Source organism: Ictidomys tridecemlineatus, chromosome 5, assembly GCF_052094955.1.
Source record: "Ictidomys tridecemlineatus isolate mIctTri1 chromosome 5, mIctTri1.hap1, whole genome shotgun sequence".
Classification (NCBI taxonomy): Eukaryota; Metazoa; Chordata; class Mammalia; order Rodentia; family Sciuridae; genus Ictidomys; species Ictidomys tridecemlineatus.
The window spans coordinates 199,261,213-199,288,991 of record NC_135481.1 but is presented as its reverse complement, the minus strand read 5'-3'; the positions used below and the strand labels follow the sequence as shown (position 1 = coordinate 199,288,991).

General features: G+C 62.3%; 1 protein-coding gene across 5 annotated transcripts; it reads right to left on the bottom strand.

Moving 5' to 3' along the window:
* Positions 1-6: 6 nt before the first annotated feature.
* Slco4a1 (solute carrier organic anion transporter family member 4A1) lies at positions 7-19,418 on the bottom strand. Of its 5 annotated transcripts, none has more exons than XM_078052123.1 (7): positions 19,259-19,418; positions 8,356-9,236; positions 7,166-7,256; positions 5,678-5,799; positions 5,159-5,267; positions 1,600-1,754; positions 7-690 (listed from the first exon to the last, which is right to left on the bottom strand). In XM_078052123.1, the coding sequence occupies exons 1-7, from the start codon at positions 19,327-19,329 to the stop codon at positions 491-493; spliced, it is 1,629 nt and encodes a 542-aa protein (XP_077908249.1). In that variant the 5' UTR covers positions 19,330-19,418; the 3' UTR covers positions 7-490. The 5 variants fall into 5 exon arrangements, with proteins under 5 accessions (XP_077908249.1, XP_077908248.1, XP_077908250.1 ...); XM_078052122.1 differs by having other exon boundaries at positions 5,678-5,794; XM_078052124.1 differs by having other exon boundaries at positions 7-629; positions 5,678-5,794.
* Between the last annotated feature and the right edge of the window lie 8,361 nt (positions 19,419-27,779).

Sequence of the window (27,779 nt, the reverse complement as noted above, 5' to 3'; positions counted from 1 at the left end):
CAGGCCTAGCATGGTGCACGCCTTGCTCCACCTTTCCTCTGTCCCCAACTAATAAAGAGTCTTGGTGGCACCTGAGGAACGGCCTCCTCACTCCCTCCATGGAGAGCCCTGTGTGGGGAGGGCACTTGGGGCCTGGGCCACTCGGCAGGCTCCAGGACGTCAGCTCAAGGGCTCCCGGAGGCAAAGGCTGGGTGCAGGTGTGGGCTGCATGCGAGCATCTCACCCCACTGACACCGAGGGACAGGGCCCTGGCATCCCCTCCCCAGGGCGACCCCACCAGGCTCCTGTCGGCACAGGGCCCTGCGAGCTGGCACGACTCCACCCCCTGCAGAGGAGACTGAGGCCCAGAGCGTGCGACACTTCAGGGGACAGAGCCAGGACCTGGTGGGCGGTGCAGTGGACGCTCTGCCAGGGCCATCCTCACCCTTTCCCGCCTAGGGAAGCCCTCGGGGTCACCAGTGCCCATTGGTGTGGCACCAGCTGCTGGGTCTCACCTTCCACCATAGCCAGCCGTCACGCCCGCTACGGGCACGTTGGGGCAGTGTGTGAGGAAGACCAAGAAGCACAGCAGGCTGATCAGGGTGCACAGCAGGCAGAACCGGACGGTCCCAGAGCCGCGGAGCTTGAACCTGTTCACGAAGTAGCCGCCCAGGAGCGTGCCTCCACCACCCGCCGGCACCACCAGGTACCCTGGGGAATGGGAGGGTCAGGCAGGGCCAGGTCCTGGCCTCCACTTGTGGGCAGGGAAACGGAGACAGGCCGGGCAGTGCTGGGACTGGCTGAGCTCCCAGCTGCTGCCTGGGCAGAGCCTCTGTGCAGGGTCTGAGGGCGTAGCCCAGGGCAGCTCTGGTCACCCTGGGCCCCGCTGAGCCTACAGGCCAACCTGGACTGCATCTGATGGGAGGCTGGGGTTGCTGGGCACAGGGCCTCCATGCTGAGAGGTGCACCAGGAGGCCTCGGGGCAAACTCAGCCCTTGGCTACGTGACTCAGGCCTGCTGCGGGGGCAGGAGAGAGAGGAGGGCTTGCGGGAGCGGGAGAGGGGCTTGAGGGCGTGACCGGGTGGGTCTGGGCACGTAGGGTAAGCCCAGTGGGGCCAGGTGAGGAGTGGTGTCTGGGGAGGGGTCCCCAGTCTGATGCCCTCTCTGGGCCCTGCACGTGGGGACCTGGCCAGTGGGCCAGTATGCTGACCCTTGCCCATGCTGCATCGCACCTGGGGCACCTGCTGCCCTGGGTGGGGTCCACGGGGCTGCGGCAGCTGCCAGCTCAGGGTGCCTGTGGGCACCACTGAGGGAGGCCTGAGCACGCCCCCAGGCCCTGGAGGTCAGCTGCCTCGCCACTGAGCGGTTTAGGCTTCCACCAAGAAGCCTGGGGACACCAGTGCTCGGTTCACAGGGACAGACAGTCCCGGATCCCATCTGTGACAAATGGCAAAGTGGCCTGGGTGGTGAACTGGTGGAGCCCGCCCCACCCTCTGGCCTGGAGCGCTGCCCACTCAGAGGGACATGGTCCTTCCACCAGGCTCCAGGTTGCCCTGGGCGCTTGCTTCCTGACTCGTGGGGAAGCAGGGTCCCTTTTGCAGAGCACCCCGAGATCCTCACCAAACAAGGTGGCAGCTTCGGAGGCGCTCAGGCTGAACTGGGCCTCGAGGAACTTGGGTCCGAACGTGGACATGGCGGCGATGAGTGTGGCCTCGGTAGCCCCCGCCAGGCAGAGCAGGATGAACGTGGGGTTCTTCAGGAGGCGCCACATGGAGCTAGACAGGGAAGGGGAACCAGAGAGGAAACAGAGGGTCAGAGTTGGCCAGACCCACCCTAAAGCCATTGCCCACCCCCCGAGCACCACGTGCCCCGGTTCTGAGGGGCAGTAGAGTGCAGTGCAGTGAGGGGGCACCCCACATTTACTCCTTAGAAGCCAGGATGGGCCCAAGACTCGGCCTGGAAGGTCGAGGGCCCCCTGACCCTCTGGTCCTGAAAGCTGCTGAAATGATCGTGCAAGAACCCTGGCTCTGTCACGGCCACATTTCTGGCCACCCCACAAGGAGACCTGAGTGACCAGACACTGCTCAGCCGCTGGTGGTGCCCGCCACAACCAGCAGAGGGGCCTAGAGAATGACAGGGAGTCGGTGGTCACCAAGTCCAGGCTGCGTGGGCCCAGGACAGGGCACGGGGTTGCCAAGAGGTCTCAGCCTCCAGACCTGGGAGAAGGGGCAGGGGGCCTCTGGGGACGAGAAGTCGGCCCTTCAAGGAGCCCTGGGTGGGACAGTGGCCATGGAGGGGTGGGGTGAAGCCAGGCCCTAGGGCCGACACAGCCTGCTGATGCCACGGTGGATCTGTCTGAGGATGCGGGAGGACGGGGCCTCTATTCGCGGCACCTGGGCAGGTGCATGTCCCCAAACAGCTTCCCAGTGGGGAGGCGCCTCAGTCTGCCCCCCTGGGCCAGGGTGAGAGCAGGGTGCCCGAGGAGGCCGCTGAGCTGGCTGCTGACCGTGGGCTTCAGCAGAGCAACACAAGGCACTTGAGAGGGCGGGGGCGGATCCGGCCAGCAGTGGGGCTTGGCGGGACTGCAGTCATATGCCCAGCTGTCTCAGTAGCCTCATGGGGTCCCTCCCTGTTCCCAGATGCCACTGGTCTCCTGGACAGGGCACAGCACCATCTCCCGGCTCACAGCGGGGTAGGCTCTCTCCCATTTTTGACAAGAAAGCAACTTCTGGAGAGCCCTCGGGAGGGTGGTGGTGAACCCTCTGCGTGCACGCTGGCCCTGAGGCCTCTCCTGCATGAGCCGCTCTGTGCGTCCTCTCAGGGTCCCACAGCGCCCAGGGCTCCATGGTCCTGTGGCTCCTGTCCCCTCCTGCCCAAGCCCATGTCAAGGTGATGCTCAACATCTGACACCCGAAGGTCCCGTGTTACGAGGACGCAGGACAAAAATTGCTTCTGAGAAGGAGGTGTGCACTGCGTAGCCGCCGTCGCCTCGGAGCCGGCTCTGCCAGCAGGCACCTCTGGGGGCCCAGGCAGGCGAGGGGGTGGCGCAGGTGCCAGGCAGGCCCCAGCAGCACTGACAGGGCTCCTTCCATGTGGAACAGGAGCTCGCCAGACTTCAAGATTGTATGACTTCAGGGTGAAAAAGGCTTCTCTCCGTCAGCTACTGAGCTCCCAGGGCTCAACACGGGGAAGAAGAGAGTGCTCAGGAGACCTGTCCCAGAGCAGGTCCAGGTGGGCACGGGGCACGGGCTGGTCCTGCAGGTCCAGGTGGGCACGGGGCACGGCTGGTCCTGCAGGTCCAGGTGGGCACGGGGCACGGCTGGTCCTGCAGGTCCAGGTGGGCACGGGGCATGGCTGGTCCTGCAGGTCCAGGTGGGCACAGGCATGGCTGGTCCTGCAGGTCCAGGTGGGCACAGGGCACAGGTTGGTCTTGTAGATCCAGGTGGGCATGAGGCACGGCTAGTCCTGCAGGTCCAGGTGGGCACAGGGCACAGGCTGGTCTTGTAGGTCCTGGAGGGCATAGGACATGGGAGCCCTGCAGGTCTCAATGGGCACAGGGCATAGGCAATCCTTCAGGTCCTGGTGGGCACAGGACATAGGCTGATCCTTTAGGTCCTGGTGGGCACAGGACATAGGCTGATCCTTTAGGTCCTGGTGGGCACAGGACATAGGCTCATCCTTCAGGTCCCGATGGGCACAGGACATAGGCTGATCCTTTAGGTCCTGGTGGGCTCGGGACATGGGCTAGTCTTGCAGGTCCAGACAGGCACAGGGCACAGGCTGGTCTTGCAGGTCCTGGTGGGTGTGGGGCACAAGCTGGTCTTGCAGGTCCTGGTGGGCTCAGGGTATGGGAGCCCTGCAGGTCTCAGTGGGCACAGGGCACAGGATAGTCCTGCAGGTCCAGGTAGGCATAGGGCACAAGCTGGTCTTGCAGGTCCCAATGGGCACAGGGCATGGGCTGGTCTTGCAGGTCCCGATGGGCACAGGGCATGGGCTGGTCCTCCAGGTCCTGGTGGGTATGGGGCACAGGCTGGTCCTTCAGGTCCAGGTGGGCACAGGACATGGGCTGGTCTTGCAGATCCCGGTGGGTGCAGGGGTACGGGCTGGTGCTCAGGGACTGAGAGTGGGTGGTGATGCCCTGAGAGTTGCCCAGGCCTGCCCGGCCGTGGGGGGCCTGGCTGGGGAGCAGTGCTCTGTGTGGAGGAATGCAGACATCCTGTCTCTTCATCCAGCCGCAGGCTGCTGGGCAGACTCGTGTTGAATTTTCCAGAGAACCAGCTGTGACCTCAGTGGAGAGTGTGCTCCTGGAGTTCCCTCCACGGCTGCTCTAGGAAACTAGCCCTGACGCACTGAAGAGGCCCACGGGGCCCATGTCCACCCTGGATGAGGCTCACTGCTCTGTGCTAAGCTGGCTGTCGGCCTTGGCTCTGAGCTGTCATTGCTGGGAGTGGGGAGCATGACCTGGCCTGGCATCGCCGCTCCAGCACCCCTGTCCATGGGGCCTGCTTGGCTATGCCATGGGTCACCCCTCCTCAGTGGACAGTGCCCTCTTCCCTGTGGAGAGCCCCATGGAATGCAGAGTCCTGCGAGATGAGGACCCTGGGTACCAGGGGTCCACAGCTCCCCACTGTCCCTCTGAGGCCCCAGCAGCTCAGGCCTCGTCCCTTTGTGCACAAAGACAACAAAGCCAGACCACAGAGGAGGAGGAGGGGGTGGAGTGAGGACAGGAGACGAGGAAGTGACTGTGGGGGGAGGCGGGCTGGTGGCCAGGAGGGTGGCAGCAGTGTCCCACAGAACCAGGGCCACCTGCAAGCAGCGGGGCCCAGGCTGTGGGACAGGGCTCTCAGGGGGTCTTGGGGCCTGACCCGGCTTCCTGGAGACCCCTGGGGCACACAGGCCACAGGGAACCTTGCTGGTATGGAGTAGGTTCTCTACGGGCTGCAAGGTGCACGGGGTGTCCTTGGGTGTGGGCTGAGGCCCCGGCCCCTGGTAAGGGAGCCACGGTGGCCGCAGCCCTCGCTCAGGGACGAGACCTTGGCCCAGGAGGCTCTGCCTCATCTTTGCCCATGTTTTGGGGTGGGTGGGTCATGAAAGAGGCTCAGGGGCTGAGGGGTCACCACGTGGCCCAGGAGGGCCTCTGGGGGTCTTGAGGACCAGGCCGTGCTCCCCAGGGCCTTACAGGGGCAGGTCTCGGATGGTCCTCCCGCGGGCCGGGTTGCTCGCTGCCTCGTGGCCGCGCTCTCTCTGCTGTGCTTCTGCTGCCCTCATGGCCACGTAGCGCTGGGAGCCTGGAGGGAGAGTCAGCAGGTGGCCGCAGCTCCCAGAGGGCACAGGCTCTGCAGGCCGACCCTGACTGCTGCTCCACCCCAGGCCTGGGGGCACCTCCTCTGACACCTTCGCAGAGACTCCTCGGAGGGCAGACAGTCCCCCAGAAACCCAGTGCCACCTGGGGCTACCTGGGGCCAGTGGGAGCACCAGGGCCTGCCCTGGGCAGGACAGGCTGCTGCGTGGCCAGGGGCGGTGGGAGGAGGCCACGGAAGGAGGCCACAGCTACGGCTGACCAGCCTGCCCAGCCTGCAGCACGGTCCCTCCTCCCAACAGGAGGGTCGGATCAAGGACCCTAAGACCCCCCTCGCTCCCCAGCAGTCATAAGGACCTGGAGGAGGAAGTGGACGGGGAGGCAAGGGGGTAAACCCACCTGGTAGCCGCCGGGGGTAGCCGAGGATAGGGATGGCGATGAGGAAGGCCGCAGCCCCAGCACCCAGGAAGCCGATCCACCAGGCACCAACCCACTGCGGACTCTCCGTGGTCAGCTCTGTCCTGTCAGGAGGGTGACGCATCAAGGTCACCGACTGGCTCAGTGGTACCCTCCCCACTACACGCAGGCCAGGTGACTGACTGGCTCCTCCTCTGCAGACCCCCAGAGTCTCTCCACACATGGTCAATAGTGGCCCCCACACTGCAGCTGCCAGTCTGTCCCTCCCCTGCAGACTGAAAGCTGGCCACTTGCTGGCTTGGACATCCCCTGGGACAGCTGGCTCCAGGTACAACCTGCACTCAGGATCCAGAAAGGGGGTCTGCAGCCCAGTCCCAAGGGGCCCAGGAGGGGAGGGCTCTCCAAGCAACAGCAGAGTGTCCCACACCCAAGCCAGCACAGAGGGGGACAGATTGCACCCCTGGGCTCCAGAGGGCTCAGCTGGAGTGCACTAAGCTCCGCAGAGACCCCTGCACATGTGACTGTGACCTGCACAGGACATGCAGATTACAGTGCACGGGAAGCATCAGGGGAAGCAGCAGCTCTGGAGCCCCAGGCTGGGAGGAGCCGGAGCAGGGCGGCCTGCGGAGGGGCAAAGGGACACGGGCACCCAGCAGAGTGAGGAAGCCCAGGCAGCCTCTCTGCTCTGTCCAACAGGAGACACCACGGCTGCCCTGGGGGGACCTGCTCTGCCTCCCACCTTTGCATAGGGAGCTAAGTGTCAGACGTGGGGACATGAGCCCCGGCCCCTCCAGGCCCTGCACTGTCCAGTCACACTCAATGTGTCACCTACCCTACCACTAGAGCTTCTGGGAGGACAGAGCGCTAGAGGCCCCAACAGGTGCCATCGGCAGAGTCCCAAGGGATACTGGCGCCCGAGACACATTGTGCCCTCTGTGGACAGGACAAAGGACTGGAGCCACCAGAGCCCTGTGGCCCTGGGTGGCAAGGGTGGGCCTCCCCCTTCTCTTCCATCCCCATCTCCTTCTCCCCACCGTTCTTGCTTTCTCACCCTCCAGCTTAAAAAAAGTCATTTTTTGGTATTGGGCATTAAACCCAGGAGTCACGTCCCCAGCCCCCGTCCTCATTTTTTTGAGACAGGGTCTCACTAAGTTTCTGGCTGTCTTGGAATTTGAGATTCTCCTGCCTCAGCCTCCAAGGGGCGGGAATGACAGGTGTGGCCATGGTGCCCAACTCTCCTGCTTTAGTCACGAAACTAGCATCACAGACAAGACTTGGGAAACAGAGGGCACAGAGCACCCTGGGCTGGCAGCAGAAAGGGGCTGGACCCAGCAGGTGGGGCACAGGGAAGCCCCCGCCCTGCCTCCCCCAGGCTGGGCTCCCAGAGCCGCCCACAGACCCCTGAGTCCCTAGCAAGGCCGTCCCCAGCTCCTCCCGCTCTGGCTCTGTGCAGGGACCCAGGTCACTCACCGTTGGCCCAACTCCGTGTACACGTTCAGCATGGCACCTCCAACCAGATAGCCAGCAGCAGGGCCCAAGATGGCCGCGGTGTAGAAGATGGCTGGGGGGACAAGAGCTGGGGGCTAGAAGCCACCCTGGGCACTCCCAGGGGCCTACACCGTGTGTCTGCACTGCTGTCCATCATGGCCCGTGGGCCAGGTCCGTCCACAGCCTGAGCCAGGCCTGACACCTGGGCAACATCACCTTCTCAAGATGCCCCAGGGTGAACCTAGACTCCCCCATGAGGGCAGATGTGCCCAGGACTCACTTGGTAGGTGAGGGAGGCAGCCATGGCCTTGCCCAGGTGCAGGAAGGGCCCAGCCCCCAACCAGGGTTTGGGAGGGCCAGCCAGGCGGGCGTCCGCTGGTGGAGTAATGTGGCCCCAGCTTGCCTGGCACCTAGTGTGGCAACCTCTGGGTGGCTGAGGAAGCCTGGTCCCCAAAGTGCCACCCAGCTGCTGGGACCATCTCTAAGCTGCCCCTCCTGGGAAAGCCAGGTCCCAGAGGGGGACATGGAGAAGCAGGCCAGGTGGGCAGAGCGAGGCTCAGGCATGGGAGGGGACTGGGTCCATGTCCCAACACAGGGACAGCTGGAGGCTGAGTCGAGGCCCCAGCAGAGGGCCCACCTGGGCAGGGTGGGGAACACGCCAGTCCCGGGCAGCTGCAGCACCCAGGAGCTGGCCACTTGGTCTCAAGTCCTGACCCTCCTGGTTCCCTTGCTCTACTTCTGCCCATGGGCCGAGCCGAGCAGGGGTGGGCTGGTGGGGGCCTGGCAGGGCGGGGCCTGTCCCCCTCACCTGCCCACAGGGCTCTTCATGGGGAGGCTCTGCGGCTCCTGCTGGGCCCCGTCCACGTCTAGGGAGCCCCACGAGGAGGGCAGACCCCATGTGGAGCCTTGGCTGGGTTCCCAGGTCCCGGGGCCTGGAGCCCCTGCTGGGGGCCTTCTAAGGGGTCAAGCATCCCTCAGGCCGCGTGGCACTTGGGTGAAGCCCACTGGCTGCCATACCAGGTGGGGCTCTGGGTCAGAAGAACCAGGGAGCCATGAAGGGCTAGACCCCCACCGACTCTCCACAGGGGCCCGCTCAGGACTGGCTGTCCTCACTCGGCTAACACCAACCTGGCCTCTCGCGCCCACCCTGGCCCCTCAGCCAGCCCACTCACCGATGTAGACGGGCGAATAACTGGACTTGACGTTCTCATCCAGGTAGGTGACACCCAGCGTGTAGAGGGGCGTGGCGCCCATGCCGTGCAGGAACTGGCCCAGCATGAAGACCAGCCGGTAGCGGGACAGGCCTGAGGTGCTGTCCGCACACACCACGCTCTGGTTGGCCGGGCACGTCCTGGCCCCTTCATCCACCTCCACCTCGTAGTGGCCGGCCGTGAAGTGGGGCAGCGCGAACACCAGCGAGCCGCTGCCCAGCACCAGCACGCCCCAGCCCAGCCAGCGAGGCTTGTGCCCGTTGCCCCCAAAGTAGCTGACGAAGGTGAGGCAGACGCAGGCGGCGATGTCGTAGCTGCTGGCGATGAGCCCGCTCTGGTAGCTGTGCAGGTCGAAGCGGCGCTCGATGGAGGTGATGACCGTGTTGATGAAGCCGTTCACGGTCATACCCTGCAGGAAGGAGGCCGCGCACAGGAAGAACAGGAGGCCCTTGGGCGTGTTGAAGACCTGCAGGCACCGGGGTGCGAAGGCCCGCCAGCCGCACTCTGTGTCCTGGGGACCCTCAGAGACGGAGACGTAGCGCACCTCACGGGGCCCCAGGCTGCTGTGCTTCTCAGCCCTGGGCTCACACAGGAGCTGGCCGCAGGAGTCCAGGGGGCTGTGGGGGGAGCACAGGGAGACGGGGGTGATGCCAGGCAGGGTGGGGTCAATCCCGTTTTCAGTGGCCGAGGGCATGCTGGGAAAGAGGAGCTGCGGCATGGAAAGGAAGCCCTTGTCCACCGTGACATGCTGGGGCATCTTGCCCCAGGGCGAGGGCTTCAGTAGGTCCCTGAGACAGTCGCAGGCCAAGTGGCTGAGCGGAAATCCAGTGACCGGGTTGATCCTGTGGGAAGAGGTGCTGGTTAGCAAACCTGGCCTCCGGAACACGCTGACATCCCTGTGTGATGGCCCAGAGGCCCCATCACAGGTGCCTTCCCTGATCCTCCCCAAATCCAGGGTGGCCTCTGAGCAGACCCAACCTTGGGGCATCCTGCCTGGTTCCATATCCTGCCAGGTCCCCATTCCAGTGCTCCTGTGAGCACCGCAGGAAGAGGTTGTGTCCTGGGAGGGGAGCCTGCAGGGCTGAGGCTGAGGGCAAAGTGCCAGGTGGAGGCCTCGAGGTGGGAGTGGGTGGGACATGGCAGGACTGCACAGGGATAGCGGACCCGCGCTCCCCGCCTACAGGGCTCTTCCTGCACACAAACTGCCTTTGCTGCCTGCTGGTGCAGCGCCCCGATGGACCCAGCCTGGGTGAGCAGCAGACGCCAGCCCAGCCCGATTCTTCCTGAGGTTCATGTATGGGTGGCCCTTGTGCCCTGTGGCTCAGAGCAATCATGTGGCTCCAGGTCTCTGAGGCAAGGGAACCGAGATGGGCCTCTGAGGCCCCAAGGAGCCCTGCACGCTGGGGACAAGGCACGCCAAGGTCACAGCGACTGCCTGTGCTACATGGTGGGTCTTCCAAAATGCTTGGAGCGGCACTTGGCTCTGTGGAAGCCCGCTGCCCGGCTCAGCCCTCCTTGCAGGAGCAGCCCCACATGTGTGTGCCCTGGGCTCACAGGCTCCTCACTCTCCCATGCCACCCAGGAAGGGAGGTGCCCGAGTCCAGGGGCACAGGTTCCCCCAGGCCCAAGTCCTCCCAGGAGCACAGGTGGCAGCTACTCTGCAGGGTACAAGGCCTGTTGCGGGCTTCCCTCCAGAAACAAGCCGTGGCAGAGCACACCACGGCTCAGGGACCCTGGCCTCCAGCATGCAGCTCCTGGGCCTGCCTGGCCTCCTGTCTCAGCCCCGAGAGAAGATATGCTGCTGCCCCAGGACCTCGGAGCAGGACCAAGTGTGGACACTGGGCCTTCAGGAGGGAATCCCATTTGACCAGATCCTTGCAGGAGGGAAGGCTGGACACCAGTCTGCTGTGGGGAGGAGGCCGTGAGAACACATGAAGGCCACAGGCCAAGACGGGGCAGCCGCTCCTTGCGGCTTTGGGGACCCAGTGCTGAGACCCTCCATCCTGGACTTGAGCCCAGCAGCAGGAGGCAGCAAGGTTCTGCTGTCTGTCCCACCCCACCCCCCACCATCTGGAGTCTTCATTACAGTGGCCCCAGGAGTCCCAGGGACCTCAGGCTGCCATAAGGGGCAAGGAGGTGCCTTGGAGCCCCCAGGACCCAGGGTGACGAGCCTGGGGAGGCCCAGAGTGCGCCGGGCAGGGCCGAGCGGCAGCTCACAGACATGCTGTGGGCCATGGGTGTGGGCGCTGGGGTGCTTCTGGAGGCCTGGCTAGGATGGCCTTTACTGACAAATCTCCGGCACTGGGGACAACAAATTCCTGGCTTTGTTATACTTTAAATAAAGAGTAGGACTTTAGGTAAACCAGGGACAGGCGCAGGGACCAGCCCCAGAGCCAGAGTGGGGTCTTGCCAGGACTGGGGGTTGCTCCTAGGTTGGTAGAGACCAGGCAGTGTGGCCTCCCTCACTCCCTTCCGGGCCCCACAAGACGCCCCCTCCTGCAGTGCACCCCAGGGCTGGGCGCCCGGGCCCCCTCCACCTCCTCTGCCAATGCCGGTCCCTCAGCCCACACATCTCACAAGTGCCACAGCCAGAGGCCACAAGTGCCAACCCAAAGGCCCACTCATCTCCTGCCTCTCAAGGGCACGGAATGCTACAGACTTTGAAGAAGCCCTCTGGCTGGTGACATCTGGTGGGTGCCGACTGTACCAGGCCTGGCCTAGCTCTCCAGGGGGTGCATGGTTTGTCCAAAGCCACGCAGCCAGAGAGCAGCAATCAGGCCCTGATCCGGGCGGCCGGCTTCGGAGTGTGAGGGACCACGACTCTCTTACGAGGCAGTATTGAGAGAACCCTGACCGTGGCAGGCGTGTGCGCACAGGCCCCGCGCCGACACTGGAAATGGGCACTGCTGGGCACCGGCAGCTGTGTTTCGATGCCAAGAACAGCAACTATTTGACCGCAGTCATCCCCGGGGGCCTGTTCTCAGTGCCGGTGGCCAGGCCAGGGTTTTTTCTCCTAGTGCCAACATCTCTCTGCAAGCTGGCTGCCAGTTCAGCCCTCAGGGCAGTGCCAGAAGGAAGGAGGGGGCCGCGTTTACACAGCGGAAATAACAAGCCTCCCAGAGGAGCCACAGGTGGTCGCCTGCAGTGCCAAGCCACCCAGCAACCAGCCAGGGAAGCCAGTGAGTGCATTCAGTGCTGCAGGGGTCAGGGCAGAGGGCATGCTGGAGCCAGGGCTGGACGGGGCAGGGTGACAGGGAGGGCCATGCACCAGCCCAGACACTGTGGGCTACCAGCAGGCTCAGGATGGAGAGAATGGAGGTGGCATGAGGTCCCCCAAAACTCTGGGGGGGACCTGTGGCTTGGCCTTCCAACGCCAACTCCAGCGTGGGCTTTGGGCTTGTCCCACGCCTACTGAGCCTGCTCATCCCTGGCCTTGGGGTGGCTATGGCACAACACAGGTGACCCAAGGACCAGTCTGCAGGGTGTGGAGGAAGTCAGGCCACAGAGCTCCTGTGACTAGCAGTGGCCACAAAAAACCCAAGAACTTCCTGCTCAAGAAAGAAGCCATCCTGCAGAAGGCTGTGGTGGCCCTGCTCCGGGCTCAACTCTGACCCAAGTGTGCGAAGGTCGGCCTAGAACTAGACTTCGCTCCTACATTCAAGCGAGTGCTTTAAAGTCCTATTTTAAATACTAGCCAGGGACCTTCTGGGCTTACAACCTGCTCCTTTTAGGAAGGCCAGTGAAAAGCATTCTGTGGCCATTTGGAGGTGTCCACCATTGGGCCTGCACAGCATCCCTGAGGGGTCAGCTCTGTGTGCTCAGGCCTCTGGTGGCTGGGCCGAGAGTGTGCCTGTGTCACCTGCAGCCTGTCCTGCCTCAGTCCAGCCTGTTCTCCCAAGACTGGACGCCTCTGCTCGAGCCTCTTTTGTTTTTTTTTTTTACGAGTAGCGGTCCCCTCAAAGGAGGCTGAGTCCTGCTGCTGATTGGGCAGAACCACAGCCCCTGCAGGGACCTGGCTTGTGTCCTCCACCAGCAGGGTGATGAGCGGTAGGGGACTCTGCCAAGCCCTGGCCTTCCCAAGGTCTCCCACAGATGCCTGGCACCATGGATGTGGCCCTGTTGAGTGAGCAAGCCAGAGGGAGGTGGCCTGCTCATCTGCCTAGGTCTGGACTTGAAGGAGCCGCACTGGACACATGGCACAGGCTTGAGTCCCAAGGCATCTTTCCACTGCAGACACCAGCCCCATTCAGGAAATGAAGGCCACAGCCGCGGTAACCACACAGTGACACAGTGGCCAGACACGGCTGGGCGGACGTGGCCAGCCCCACCTTGGTCTTGTGGCCACAGGCTTCCTCAAGACCATGCTGGTGAGGCCTGGGGCAGGGCCTGGCCCCTGAACAGCAAGCTTCTTCCTGGGATCTGCCAGCTTCTGGGAAGCCATAGCAGATCCTGCGTGGCCTTCCCTGGAGGTGAGTTCAGGTCACCAAGTGCAGGCAGCACATGTGCCCACTGGCTCTCATCTAGTCTCGGGCCCTTTGTGGAAACCTGGTGAGCCAAGGAGGGCGCCATGGATGTGTGAGGCCCCTGGCCCCTGGTCCAGCCCCTCTGCAGAGGGCAGGCGCTGCAGCTGGGCTGGGGTCGGGCTGACCCTTGTGAACTGTGTCCTCTGGGGCTGGTGAGTCTGTGCATGTGTACATGAGTCTGTGTGTGCACACACGCACAAGCGGGCCCATAACTTTTCTCCTGTTGGAATAGGATTGGACAAAGGGGTGCCAGCTTTGGGCCTGCTAACCCACAACAGCAGCAGACAAGCCCCAGTGCCCCCAGGCTCCCAGCACTGGTGTGCTCTGGGCACCTGACAACATCCCTCAAGATGGCACTTGGCTGGGGGATGCAGCCTGCCTTGATCCTTGACCCCCGTTCCAAGGCCCTGCCTCTCCCAAAAGCTTCCCTCAAAGGGCCATGGATATCTCAGGACTGCCCCCTCATCATAAAGCTGGCCACGTGGAGCAGGGCGGTCAGTGCACAGATGGATGACACCTGCTCTGTGGCCAGCACAGGTGAGCTGAGGTGACACTGCTTCTCATGGGGCCTGAGTTCTAGGCCGGGCTGATGCTGAGGGGGGCCTGAGCAAGGCGAGGGCTGCAGCCGGGCAGCTGGGGACAGCAAGAGGGAGACCTGGGCCCAGGGGATGGGCAGCCATGGGGGGAGGAGACAGCAGCTCCTGCCAGTGTCCCTGTCCTGTGGAACTTTCATCCAGAAAGCCCCCTGCACTGAAGCCTGGGTCTCCCTGTGGCCTTTACAGAGGTACCTGCTTTCTGAGGCCAAGCGCAGTGGTCTTGGAGCTGGGCCGCTAGCCCCTGGGGTACTGTGCGTCAGCTTGGCTGGGCTATGGGTGCCCGGACATTTGTCTGACACCAATTTGGGTGTGTCTGTGAAGGTGTTCTGGATGAGACGCACTTGACTCTGGACAGGGTCCAGCAGGCCACCCTCTCAACATGGGTGGCTGCAAGTGGTCTGTGGGAGCTGCCCCAAACAGAAGGCTGCATATGAGGGGCCCCTGCTGGGAGCCGCTGCTGCCCACCTCTGGACTGGAGCTATGCTGCCAGCTGTCCTGGGCCTCCGGGGGCTGTCTAAGCTCCAGGACTTGCTGGTCTCTATAATTGCTGAGCCAGGTCCTTACAAGTCCCTTTATGCGTGTCCAACTGGTGGTTCTTTTTTTTTTTTTTTTTTTTTTAATTTATTTTTTTATTGTTGGTCATTCAAAACCTTACACAGTTCTTAATACATCATATTTCACAGTTTGATTCAAGCGGGTTATGAACTCCCAACTTTACCCCGTATACAGATTGCTGTATCACATCAGTTACCTGGTGGTTCTTCTCCCACATGCTGTCTTAACCTATGAAGTGGTCACTCTGCTCCTTTGTTGCATGCTGGACACTGGGGTTCAGGCCCTCTAGAATGTGGTCCCCCAAAAGGGTCCCATAGAATCTGCACCTGGCTACAGCCTGCTTGTGCCCTGGGTCCCAACAGCCCTGGCTATGGAGAGCAGGTGGAACTGGGAGTTCACCCTGGTCCCCACTAGGGAAGAGCCTCTGACAGCACACCCAGCACCATCACACTTACGAACAGCCCACAGGCCCACACTGGCTGGCACCTTCCTGGGCACACAGATCCTGTGACATGCAACCCGTTGTGGGAGGTGGGTCCATGGCCCCTGCCAAGCTGGGCACACTCTCCACTGCCCTGTCCCTAGGACAAACTCTCTGCTGGGACTTCTGCCATGTGTGGCCACGGAGCAGCCAGTAGCAGGGAGCCTGGGTGAAGCCTGCCCATGTGCCCAGACTGGGAGCCACCACTGATGCTCTGTGCGCTGCTGGCCTCTGGGCCCCACTGTCTCCCACAGCTCCGCGGCCTTCATCCCAAGGGAAAGAGCCAAAGCTGGAAGCACCTGGCACGGTGCCTCGGGTGGCCTCCTGGTTCTGAGCAGAGCACAGACTGAACTCCACTCCTCGGGGCAGAGGGAGAATGCAGGGCACTCGCTCTCTGGAGAGGCATGGGCGCCCCTCAGCCTGCCCCAGCTCTGACCAGGACAGCTGGCGGGACAGGAGGAGCCCTGACAGATTAGGCCAAGATGATTAGCTGGGGCCTGTGCGTGTCTTGGAGCCTGCGGCCAGCGGCTCACTGGGGGCTCTGGGGTACACACGTGTCTGTGCCTGCTCTTTCAGGAGGGGGCTGCGGGAGACCACAGGTCCCTGCTGAGTCCCCCTCACTGTGTCTCAGGGGTAGCAAGTGCTGACCTTCCTCTGTGTCTGGCCAGTGTCTGGGAAAGAACCCAGTGGGTCCCTCAGGAGAGCCCTGTGAGAAGCCAGGGGCCCCTGCGGGTGGCCACCAGATGGGGAGCCTGCAAAGCCTCCACTTGCAGCCAGCATGAAGGACATGGCCTCCCCAGAGTAGCCCTCAACTGGCACAGTGCTGGTGCTTGCTCCTGACTCCCTGCCCAGTGGCCCAGGGAGGCCTGGAACCTTCCATGTCTGGGGATGCTCCAGGCCTGGTTCCTAGACCTACCTGGGCCTTGGTGGCCAGGGCAGAACCATAGGTTCCATTTCTCCTCTCTTTAGGCACCAACCTCAGCCAACGACCTGTAGCTGGCTCCCTGTGCTGCCCTGCCCTGACACTCTTTTCTTGCCTCCGGAACCACCCTGGTGTCTTCCCTGGGCGGTGAAGAGAGGCACTTCCACATCCAAGAAAGGGCTCGAGGTACTTCCAGGGCAGGCACGGGGAGGGTTCAAGGCTGCTGCATACCTGGCACAGCCTAGCATGCACACCTGGCGACCACGCAGGTGAGGTGCAGGAAGCCAGCTGCTTTGCATAAAGGCCAGCAGGGAAGGACAGATGACGCAGAGCCCCTGCTGGGGCACAGGGCTGGCTCCAGAGGACCTGCCTCCCCCAGCTCCTCCCACTGCACCTGGGAGTGTGGGGAGGGTGGGACCAGCTGAGGGAAGCAGCACATTGTCCCTCCCCTGCCTCCTGACCACTCATGGACCTGGAGGACAGGCAGAGGCTGTGTGCACACCATGCAGGTGCTCCCACCTTAGGCAGGCCACTGACCTCTCTGGGCCTCAGTTTACCCCTGCAATGTGGCACCACGTCATGAGGGCCACACCACTACACCCACGGGCCTGGGCACCACTGGGGCTCATGAGGAACATATTCCTAACCCAGGAACTGGCACACCTGGGTCCCCCGCCTGTCCCCACACCTGCCTCCCAGCTCATTTGATGGCTAGGGACACGAGTGGCTTGCATTGTCCTCACGTCTGGCTCCCACTGCAGCACTGCCATTGTTAGTAAGCATGTAAGTGCTAGCCATGGCCGGGTTTTCCTGAAGGTGGGGTTCACAGCCCCATGGTTTTCATGGCTCTCCTGGGTTCTGCAGGACCAGAGGCTTTGCAGGACCAGAGGCTTTGTGCAGATAAGGAACCCGCCTGGCACAGCTGGGTCACTTTGTTTTCAGATGTCTTCTTAAGCCCCTGGGTCTCCTGAGGGATGGACTCCAAGGACAGAATCCAGTGGCCTTCAGCAGGTGGGGGAGGGAGGCCTGCTGGTTCGGGCACTCTGGCTCACATCCAAGGGCGATCCCTCAGATACCCAGGACCTTCCAGATGAAACCATGGGGAAAGGCAGGCCTGGGTGGGCGAGAGGGGCCTCAGAAGAAGCCTGGGCTGGTGGGGTGGAGAGGAGACAGTGGAAGTGCCCTGGCCCTGGAGTCTCGGTCTCTGGCACTCACAGGCGAAGCCCTGGCTGAGGCGGGCAGGGGGTTTGAAAAGCACTCGCCCTCCCCCAGAGATGTGGTCTGAGATGCTGATTCTGCGTGACGCTGGCGGGAAGGAAGCTGCACCCTGGTTGTCCAGGGGAAGGAAGGGGTGTCCAGGAAAGCCAGAGGCCTTGGCATCTGAGGACAGTGGCTGCAGGCTGGCAGAGGGGAAGGAGGTCCCCAGGCCCCAGCTCCCTGCCCTCACCTCCTGTTCCCTCTGCCATGACCCCCCAGGAGGATGCAACCCAGGGCCCAGCGAGCCCATTTCCCGTGCTCCCTGACCCATGGGCTGCTGGTGCCTTCCCCCTGCCACACCTCCAAGGGCACAATCCCTGAGGGCCTCTCTGATTACTCGCTGTGGTAGAGGACCAGGGTTCTGCCCCCACTGAGCCCAGACAAGCAACAGGTCCCAGAACAAAACAGCAACAGGGTTCCAAGAACTGTCCAATGGTGGCCCTTGTCCACACTCCACTGGACACAGCCATGGAGGAGCAGGCATGTGCCAGCACAGCTCCCCACCTACCCCTCCTGTCCACAAACACAGGCTCACATGGCCCCTCCTGGGGCCCATCTCCTACCATCTGGAGAGAACTCAGGGACAACTCAGTCCTCTGAGTCTATGAAGTCATACAATTATATGGACTCAGTAGGACCACCTGGGTGACAGAGTAACACTTGCAGACACTTCTAGACCCAGGCCGGGCAGGCCCAATACTAAGCTCCACAAGTGAACTCTGATCCCACAGTGAGCAGGAGGCCTCTGCATCTGGACGTGGGAGCTCAGCCACTGGGCGTCTACTGCCTGCTGCTAGGTCCTCTCACACCACACTGCCCTCATCCTGCCTGCCCTGCCCTCCGCAGTGGTGGGCAGGGATCTGGTTGGGACTTGCCCAGCACCTGCTTCAGGGCCACGCCCAGTGAGGCACAATTAGGTCATAGCTCCCTTGGAGGGGAACAGCCCATGAAGATTTTCCAGGCAGTACCTGCTGGCCTTGCCCAGCGGGAAAGCAGGACAGTTTCTGACGCAGGGCAGTCAGGCTGAGCTGGCTCCAGATTGGCAATCAAGAGGCCCTTGCCCTGGCCCCCTCCGCAGCACATGTGTGGCCTCCCTCCCTGAAAGACACCCTTCCTCCTGTATCCTTAGGTCACAGACTGGCCTAGCCAAACGCAATGTCCCCTTAACTGTGAGCTCTCCCTGGGTGCCCTGGGTACTGGTCTACCCCTGCAGAGAGTGATCAGAGACTAACGTGGAGGTCGGCAAGCTGGGCAAACGTCTCACCTCACCCCTTGGGCGTCCTGGTGCCTGGCAGGCTCCCTGGGCAGTAGGGGTGTGAACAATGCCCCCTGTAGGGGCACAGAACAGCACAGAGCACCTCCCTGTGCAGGGGACAGCCACCTGCTGTCAGTGATGGTATGACCCAGATTCTGGAGCCAGGAGACCCAGGTGCTCTCCCCTCTGAAGTCCATCTGCCCCAAGTGCAGAGAGGAACTTGTCAGGGCTGGGAAGAGCCAGCTTCCGATTAGGCAGAGTAAGCTAAATTCTGAACACACGCTTCAGGATCAGTGATGGAAAGCAGCCCCATCGCTGTGGAAAACTACTGGGGTTCCAAGTCTGCAGAGGGAAGTACACCCCTTGGCCACGAAGGAGGGAGGCCACCCGCGCCACACTGGGCCTCACTGGGCCACACTGAGCCACATCGAGTCAGAGGCGGGAAGAACCCCGTCCTCAAAGCGGGATCACGCTGGTCCCTCCCCTTCTCTCTCAGAGACCTGGTAAGCTGGGGCCGACCTCCCCGAGGAGGTGGAAATCCGGGGCGTCTGATTTGTCACGGATTTCCTGGTCCCCGGCCAAATGTGCGCACAGAGCACTGGTGGGTGGCTGGCACCCCGGTTTGCATCCTCCCGGGCCAGGGGAACCAAGAGCTCCACCAGGGTGCCGGCTGTGGGAACCATCTCACTCCTCCTCCCCTCCCTGGACAAAGCCCCACGAGAAACTTCTGTGCCTGACGATTTCCTCCTAGACTCGCAGCAGCATCCGGTGCAGGTGGGTGACCTGCTGCTACCCTGAAGCCCTGGGCAGTCGCATCTGTCCCCGGCCTGACCCACCAGGTCTACACCTGCGTGGGCTCGCAGCCACTTGCCCAGGTCACCAGCTCCGCTCTCCAATCGGCTCTAAGCCTCCAACCACCACCCACCTTTCCTTACGCACCGCGGCAGCGGGGGACCCCTTCACCCTCCTCCCGCCTTCCAGACACTCGGGGCTTCCTGCCTGGGAAGCCGCGGAGAGACGGGCGAATTTTGCATCCGGTTCCCCTCGGTTCTGCCTCCCCCGGAGGAGGAGCTCGGGGCGCACTGGGGATGCCCGGGCCTGCCGCCCGCCAGCATCCCACACCTCTCTCTCTCGGGACTAACGCTGCCTCCATCTGGCTGGGTCCCGCCCGGCCTCCGCCGGCACCTGCCGTGCTCCTGACGTCAGCAGGTCTGGTCCCTGCGCACCTGGGCCGCGCCCCACCGCGACGCCCGCTCCCGCCCCCAGTGCACTCACCGTCCTGTGGGCCCGGCCGCCGCGCTGCGCTCCGCGCTCTGAGCGCAGCGCGCTGCCCACTCCGGCTTCATTCATCGCTCGGGGCCGCCCCCGCCGCGGAGGCCGCCGGGCCTCACCACGCTGGCCAATGGCAGCGCGGTCCGGACGGGGCCGGGCCCTGAGCTGACAGCTGCGGGAGCGCGCGCGCCGCGTCCGTGGGGCGGGGCCGGCGGGCGGAGGCGGAGGCGGGGCGGGGGCAGGACCAGAGGCGGTGGCCCTGAGTTTCGCCGAGCGCGTTGCGGAACCAAGGGAAGCCGCGGTTTCTCGCCCAGCTGGTCCAAAAGGCCGCCGTGGCTTCGAGAGGTGGGCGGCCCCGCGAAGGTCACCGCCGGCTCCCAGGTCCCACAGGCGCGCGGCCCCTCGGCCGGCCTAGGACGCTCCTGCGCACCCTCTCCCGGGGAGACCACGGTTCCTGCCCACAGCTTTTTCCATAAAACGGTGTGGCTTTTGACAAGAGCGCTGACGTGGAGGGGAGGGTACCGGATGCATTCCCCTGACGTGCGCCCTGTTACATTCCTACCAGTGGTTCCCTGCTGCGACCTCGAACACCTCACAGAACCCCTCTGGGCCTCAGTGTCCTCTCTGTGAGTGGGGGCAACGACAGCGCGTCCACACAGAACGTGGAAACTGCCCCGAATGAAAAGGGAGGCTGTTGCATAAGAACAGGATGTGGAGTTGCCAGGTGTCGGCCGCCGATGGAAATAGCTCTCCAAAAGTTTCTCCTTTTTGGTTTCAGCAAATTTATGTAGGAAGACGTCTATAAAAGTCACCCCTGGTCTGGGAGTGTGGCTGGCTCAGCTGAAGAGCCCTTGTTTGTCAGGTGTGGGGCCTGGGTTGGATCCTCAGCACTGCAAAGAAAGAGAAAAAAAGCCGACTCTGCACATGAGTGTGACTCCTGAGATGAGCTGGGCGAGGGAATGACCACACAGGGTCCGAGGCAGTGAGGGAGCACAGGAGCCTCCAGCTCCCCCACGGGAGGGTAAGGCAGGGCCGCCTGGGGGTGTCACTGCACAAAAGAGAAGCAGGTGCAGGGACCTGGGAATGTCTGCCTGCCCCATTAGTTAACAAAGGGTCTTCCTTCCTGCAGCAGGGGTGGCGAGTGCCCACTGGCACCTGGTCCTGTGGGTCCCTGCTAATTTCCACAGGGCCCCAGCCTGTCTGTGTGCCAGTCTGCACTCCCAGAACTGAGGTGAGGTCCAGCTGCTCCAGGCACAGCCCTGCAAGAGAAGAGACCCACCAACCTTTGTTCTGGACCTGGTGAAGGACGACGCGCTGCAGGGGCCAGGCTCTTCCACCTGAAAGGGGAGGTGGGGTGGACCGGGAGAGAGCAGGAGCAGCCTGCAGATGTCTCCCCGGTTGCAAGGACCTGCTCAGGTGTGGAGCCCCACAGGTGGTGAGCTCCCTGTCGGGAGCCCGGGAGGAGTTGGCCTCCTGGGAGGTGATGCTGAGGAAGGGCCCCCACGTCAGAGGCAGGGCTGGACTCAGTGTTTCCTCAGCTTAGTTTTGGATTATATCCCCTGAAATTGTTATTTGGACAAATTTTTTCCTTTAAACCACTTGTATTTTATTAAAAGGATAGGTTTATTTTAAAGAAGGCAACTCAGTGTCAATTACAGACAGGTCACCATAAAAATAGATAAAAGAAAACAAAAGGGTATTAAATTCTCACCAAATACTGCTGCCTGCTGAGGGCCTGAGCCCCAGGCTGACCTCAGACACCACCAGATATTTCCCAGGATTCCTTGCACCATCTTAAAGGTAAGTCCGCAGCAAACATTTCAGGCCAATTCATGCAAAACGCAGGCCCTGTCCTGTCCTCAAGGCTAACCCTGGCACCCACGTACCTTGAGGAGCCCTAGGGGCACCCACCAAACCCACATGCCTCAGGGGACAGCATGTGTGGCACTGTGAGGTTCAATGGTGTCCTCCCTTCAAGAGGCTGCTTTGCCTTCTTTCTTACCGTGGAGGGATTGGGAGGAACAGGGAGGAGGCCCACAAGAGGTCAGCCACAGAGCACTGCAGCAGCTTGGAACAGGGCAGGCTGATTATGTGCCCTGGAACATTCTGAACTCAATAAGATCTATCCCGGCGGGGTTCTTTTGGAGAGGAAATAATTAAAAGAAAGGAAAGAACCCGAGTCCCAGGGCTCCCTGTGGACTCGTGGGGATGTTGCTACACACTGGGCATCTCTGGGAATCTTAGAGCAGGACTTTACCTTTCATGGCCGGTTACTGCTCTCTGATGTCATCTTGGAGGTACCTCCCAGGAACTGAGAAGTGGGCATTTGCAGTCACGCATGTCCTTTCTGCATAGGCTCCTGCTGGCTCGTGGACACTGTCACTTCCAGGAAGATTTATCTCAGCACAGAAGTGAAGAGACAGTGTCCCCAGGACTGGGACAACCAGGTTGGTGGCTGAGCCACAATGGCCTGGGTCCTTGGCCCCAGTCTGGAAACTGCAAAGGTGACCTCTGTAAAAGCTGACAGCACTCCTGGCCTCTGACGTCGGCGCCTGAGGGCCAACCATGTCAGTGCTTTATTGGAGCCGCAGTGCTCAGTGCCTTGTGTCTGTTGGTGAATCTGGATCTGCGTTAGTCGAAGCATTTGAGACTGTCCCCATTTTTCCTTTTTTGACTTACAGAAGGTGAAAAGAGATCAGGCTCCAGGAGCACCTGGAGAGTGCATGGGTCATGCTTTAATCTACCAAATTCTGTGTCCAGTAAGGAATGACCACCCCAGAGCAGACCACAGCTGGGCTGACAGCAGGTACAGGGACTGCCAGAGAAGAGAAGCTAGAAATCAGGAAAAAATTCAGCCCAGAGTTATCCAAACTTCTTTGAGGAATTAAGACTGCTGGGTAAGGAGGGACATGGGTGGCTGTGAGAGTCTTTGGCAGCAAGATTCCCGGATGTGAAGGCACTCTATGTCTTCAACGCCGTGACTCTGTCCTGGGGGAGCCCCACTGGAGCAGGGTGTGGCTGAGGCACTGCTCCGTGACCTACATCCTGCTCCATTAGCTTGGCTGCACCGTCCTCTCCTGTGCCTCCCCCAGGGCTGGGCCTTGTGCAGGCCACACAAAGCCCTCTGTGCACACTGTCCTCCTCTCCACACTCTGTCCGTGCCACTCTGCTGAACCTCTGGTGTGGACGGAGCTGTGGGGACCCCAGCCGGTTCTGCTTCAGTGCTGTGGAGGGCCTGAGCAGCGCACAGCTGCAGGAGCCTCCCCGACCTGTGCTTGTGCTGTCTCCTGGAGCGAGGTGACCCTGGGAAACGGAGTGTGACTAGACCTTTGTGGTTTCCAGAGAACTTGCCACCACGTAAAGCAGCTACCCGTCGGGCTCCGGAGCGCTAGGTCTCACTGTTCTTCCACAGTGCTGGTTGCTGGGCTCACCAGGTGTACCCGTGCAGAGGACGCCATGTTAGCTGCTGGCCAGGCTGCCCTCTTCAGGGCACTGTGGACGCTCTGGCTGGGAGAACAGAGACCACTGTTCACAACAGGGGGGTCCAGCTTATTCTGTGGGCAATAGCCAGGCTTCAGCATCCACCTCACTTGAGAAGCCACAACTGACTCCTCAGTGTCAAAGCTTGATGCAGATTAGATTTGGGGTAAAAAATAGTTGGAGTCTGGACTTCCTTGAGCCCTGAGATGGGATTCGAAGGCACTGAGGCACCCTGTGTTCTGGGGAGAGGGGAGAAGGCCACGGCCCCATGGTGGCTCTGTGGCTCCAGCCTCAAGCTGCAGGCCTGCAGAACCCGCCAGCCCCTGGCTCCTGCTGCCCCAGAGCTCTGGCACTGCCGAGCACTCCCGGGGCTCACTCCTGGTGAGCCACTTGTGTGGTCTGACTGCTTGACTTTTACAAAGAGGCAATGTCGTTGCCAGCTTGAGGGCATCCAGAGCCGCCCTGGCTTGTCCATCTCCGCCTGCTGGCCTGGGGTGGAGATGGTTGAAGACCCATTGGCTGGGCCCTCGCGTTCCAGAGAGTCCTCAGGTTAGGTAAGGATTGCATTAGTGTCCAGTAGACCCTGCGGTCGTGGGCAGCGGAAGGGCGGGCAGGCTGTGTCAGGCCTTGAGCTGGCTCTCCTAGCCCACCCACCTGTAATGGCCTTGAGACCGGCAGGGCCCTGCTGCACCGGGGGGTTCTTGGAAGAAGCATTAGATGCAAACACTCAGATCACCTGTGACTACTCACAGCCCTGTTGGGCATCTCTTCCTGCTTGGCTCTGCTGACCTGCCAGTGGCAGTGGCCAAGCCTTCCCTGCCTCTCAGCCCCATACCTTACCACCTTCTCCGCTCAGCTCCCACTTTCCAGAGCAAGTCCTGGAGGGCCACGGCTGAGGGACTTGGCCAGGGAGACACGTCGGGCCAGCCCTGCCCTTTAGAAGTTCCCTGGCTGCTTGTGACCTGACGGCCTGAGTCCTACCCTGGTTGGCTGCAGGGACCCTGGGGAGCGGAGGGGGCTTCGGGCGAGAGAGCCCTGTGGTCTCCGGGAGACTTCAGAAGTGTGGGCTGTCCACAGGGCTCAGGGACCCTGGAGGATGCCAGGACCATGCCCAGCTTGTGCCTACTTAATCCGACCTGGAAGGTGCTGCCCAACGGGCCGGCGAGCCCAGGTGGGTGGTCGAGGTGTGAAGGGCAGTGAGTGAGCCCAGTGTCTGGGCCGTCTTCTGGTCTTGACAGGGCGTGAGGCTGGCGCCCTCGGCCGCCGGCCCTCCCGGGCTGGGAGATGCAGAGTGCTCATTTTCCCGTCCAGAGGAGAAAAGAGATTTTCTGGCTCTCGGAGAGACCTGGATGTCCCAGAAGGGATTTGAAGATCCAGGAGGGATTTGGACAGCCGGCTTAATTTCCTGACCATAGAAGTCTTGTTCCATCCACAGGAAGTAGGGTGGCTCGGGGCTTTGCCAGGACCCAGGGGCACTTGGGGCTGCGTGGCCGTGGCCGGGCCTCCTCTAGGCACTCAGGAGGGCCAGCGTCTGCAGCTGGCTCTTGCTGTCTCTTCCCCGACTGCCCCTCATCAGGGTGGGCCGGGACCAGGCCACTCCTCTAGGCCACTGCAGCTCCTGATTCCACAGAAGTGCTTTTCCCCGGCTTCCAGATGCTTCTGGCTGGAGCAGCGGGGTTTGCCTTCTGAAGTCACCCTGTCCTGCCCCCGAGGGGCAGCAACCTCATCCTCTCCCCAGAGCTGCTGCAGCTCCATCCAGCCATGCCTCGGCCCCCATCCCAAGTGCCATTAACTCTGTCTGCTCTGCCAGGACCCTTTCCATTTCCCACCCACACAATTCCAGCGCAGCTGCTGGGCGCTCTCTCCCTGGCCCTCAAGTTCTGCTTCTCCTCTGGCTTCTGTCTCTGCAGCCTCTAGGGCAGGAGCTGCGGTGCCAGCCTAGGGTGCTCCTCTCCTCTCCCCAGCGCCCACTGGGGGGCTGTCCCACACCCAGGCTCCTGTGGCCATCTGTGTCCCACCCACATCTGAGCCAGGCTTCCTCCAAGTTCCCCCTTGAAGACTGGCAGACGACCTTCATGGGCCTGGGTGTCGGAGTCTTGGATCTCCCCAGATCAGGCCAAGGCCCAGGGTTTCCTGCCGGGGCCTGACTTGCTCCCCGAGGGCCAGTGACCCTGGCTCAAGTGCCGGCCTCAGCATGGTCCATCCTCTGCGCAGGGTGCCTCGCCTGCGTGAGCTCCCGAGAGCTTCGCGAGTCCTCCATGTCCCGCTTCCGTGTTGTGCTGTGCTCTCCACTGCTTGCTGGAGTTCCCTCTGCCACCCTCGCCCGCTGGTGCCACCCTCGCCCGCTGGTGCCACCCTCGCCCGTTGGTACCAGCGGATCTCCTGCCTCAGCTGTTCAAGCCGAAGCTACAGAGCAGAAAGGAGTGGAACTAGGCGACAGGCAGCAGCACATGGCCTTGTCACTGTCACTTGAAGGCTGGCTAGGCTGTGCACTGTCCTTGGACCAGGGCTGTTCTTTCTACCTGCTCCCACTTGGGCCACCCCCAGCCTCCGGGCACCCAGCGCCCTTCCCAAAGCCTGAACCCTCCAGGCTGGCACACCGCTACCCTGGGAGGCAGTCTGGCCCCACCCAGGCCAGGGGTCACCAAGCAGCTTGCCCTTGTCCACTGTCTGCCCACCTGTCCCTCATGAGGTCTGTGTGTGTGTGTGGCCCGCTCCTCAGGAACGTCAGCTCCACGGCAGCTCCTGGCCATGTCCCAGGCCTGACGCAGACCTGCAAGGAAGCACTTAATAAGTGATCCCATTCCACACCAGCTGGGAACACAGCCGTGCCCTCACAGCTCACCATGGCCCCTCCACCCTCCACACCTGGCGTCCCTCACAGCTCCCAGGGAGACACAGACTCTTCCTGGTTCTCTGCTCAGACCCCAGCCCCATTTGTAATCTCTCCTGCTGCTGGGCTTCTGGGGGCGTGGCAGGAGCTGACCTTCCTCCTTCCTCCAGGGCCCCTTCTTCCCTGTCTGGGACAGCTGGTGCATGCAGGCCCTGTCTCTCTTCTTCCTCCCCTCCCTCCCCCTCCCTCCTCCCCTCCCCTCCCTCCCTCTTTCCCTCCTCCCTCCCTCTTTCCCTCCTCCCTCCCTCTTTCCCTCCTCCCTACCTCTCTCCTCCCCTCCTGTCCCCTCCCCTCCCTCTCTCCTCCCTCCCTCCCTCCCTCTCCCTCCCTCCCTCCCTCTCCCTCCCTCCCTCCTCCCCTCCCCTCCCTCTCTCCTCCCTCTCTCCCTCCCTCCTCCCCTCCCCTCCCTCTCTCCTCCCTCCCTCCCTCCCTCCTCCCCTCCCCTCCCTCCCTCCTCCCCTCCCCTCCCTCCCTCCCTCCCTTCCTCCTCCCCTCCCCTCCCTCCCTCCTCCTCCCTCCCTCCCCCTCCCTCTCTCTCCCCCTCCCTCCCTCTGTCCCTATCTTTCTGTCTCTCATACATCTCCCTTTCTGCCTCTTTTTATCCCTGGAATTTTATTTATTGCAAAAACAACATTGTAACAGCATAAAAGGAATTCTTAAAGACAGAGCCTTCATGGTGGCCTGTGGCGGGAGCAAGGGCAGGGAGGCTGGTTTCCTGGTCTCCAGGCTTCCTGTGCTGAGCCCTGGGCACTTACGTCCGTGGTCAGTGAGAGGTGGGCCTCCCTCCACGCCTGTCTACATCTTCCATGCTTAGGTCTTCGTGGCCACCCTCTCATGAGGCCCCGTGTGGACGCTCGTTGCCATCTCCTTGGCCAGCACAGGCTGCCGTGGGAATTCTCTTGGGAACTGCCTCAGGGGCTGGACCGAGCTGGTGGTGGCCACTGGGCTCAGGTGGTGTGGGCCTTTAGGGAGAGCAGCCTGCTGTTACAGCCCAGCCCAGCCCAGCCCAGCCCAGTGCCGCTGCAGCTGGCTGCCTATAGGAGGGCGCTCAGGAGGCAGAGGTGCATGGACTCCCACTGCCGGGTGCCAGCTGGAGCGGCAGGAGAGGCTGGGGTGGGCCTCTGCGGTGAGGGCTGGCTTTCTGACATGCTCTGCAGCTGAGGCTGGTATGGTCCTGTCTTAAAGACCCACTGGCAGAGAAATGCCTCGTAGGGTGGACCCAGTCCTAAGGCAGGGGTGCTCTGAATGCCTTTGTCACCAGAGCCACCTCCCGGGGCACTTGGGTCTTCTCCAGGCCTGGTCATGGCTGGGATCTCTGGGCTGGGACCATCAGCAGGCCAGAGGGAGGAAGCTGTCCTGCCACCTGCCGGCCCCCAGGCCCGGCCCTGCCTGTCTGAATCCCACTCCCTGCCAGAGCTGGCCTTCCCTCCCTCTCCATCCCAGCCAGGTCCCCCTCCACCCCCTTCCCAGGCAGAGGGGACACAGGGAAGTCCTGGCATCTCCAGAGTGGGCAGAGGGCACGTGGGGGCGGGACAGCTCCTGGCCACACACCCTGCTGGGCTGGGCTGGCTGCTCCCTGTCAGGCCCCCTCCCGAGGGGGTTCCCTCGTGCCTGGCCCTGCCTCTGGCTTCTGGTGGTCCCAGCCACCACCGAGGCCCCAGGCCCGTGGTTGCCCTCCTTCCCTGAGCTGAGCCAAGGCCTGCCCTGGAGCCTCCCTCACCCTGGCTGGACCCCAGGAACCTCCAGGAGAAGCCTGTTCCTGGCTCAGGACTGTCCTCCCTGCCTGAGGTGGTGTGGGCTGGCAGCCAGGAGGCCCTGTGCGGGTGAGTGTCCAGGCCCCTCTCAGCGTCTCTCAAGCTTGAATCTGGGGAGACCGTGACCTCCCCCTCCCTCTCTATCTTCTGGGGACTCTTTTTTTTTTGGCACCAGGATTTGAACTCAGGGGCACTCACCCACTGAGCCACATCCCCAGCCCTGTTTTGTATTTAATCTAGAGACAGGGTCTCACTGAGTTGCTCAGTGCCTCACTTTTGCTGAGGCTGACTTTGAACTCACGATCCTCCTGCCTCAACCTCCTGAGCCACTGAGATTACAGGTGTGTGCCACTGTGCCTGGCTGGGGACTCTTTTTTTTTTTTACTGAATTGATTCT

What these genes read in the sequence shown, in the direction of transcription:
- Slco4a1 (XM_078052122.1), bottom strand. Translation starts at nt 19,329, where the DNA reads ATGAAGCCGGAGTGGGCAGCGCGCTGCGCTCAGAGCGCGGAGCGCAGC. An exon ending in GCGGCCGGGCCCACAGGACG is followed by an intron (nt 9,237 to 19,258) that starts GTGAGTGCACTG and finishes CTCTTCCCACAG; the next exon opens with GATCAACCCGGTCACTGGAT. An exon ending in CTACCCCCGGCGGCTACCAG is followed by an intron (nt 5,268 to 5,677) that starts GTGGGTTTACCC and finishes CTCTCCCTCCAG; the next exon opens with GCTCCCAGCGCTACGTGGCC.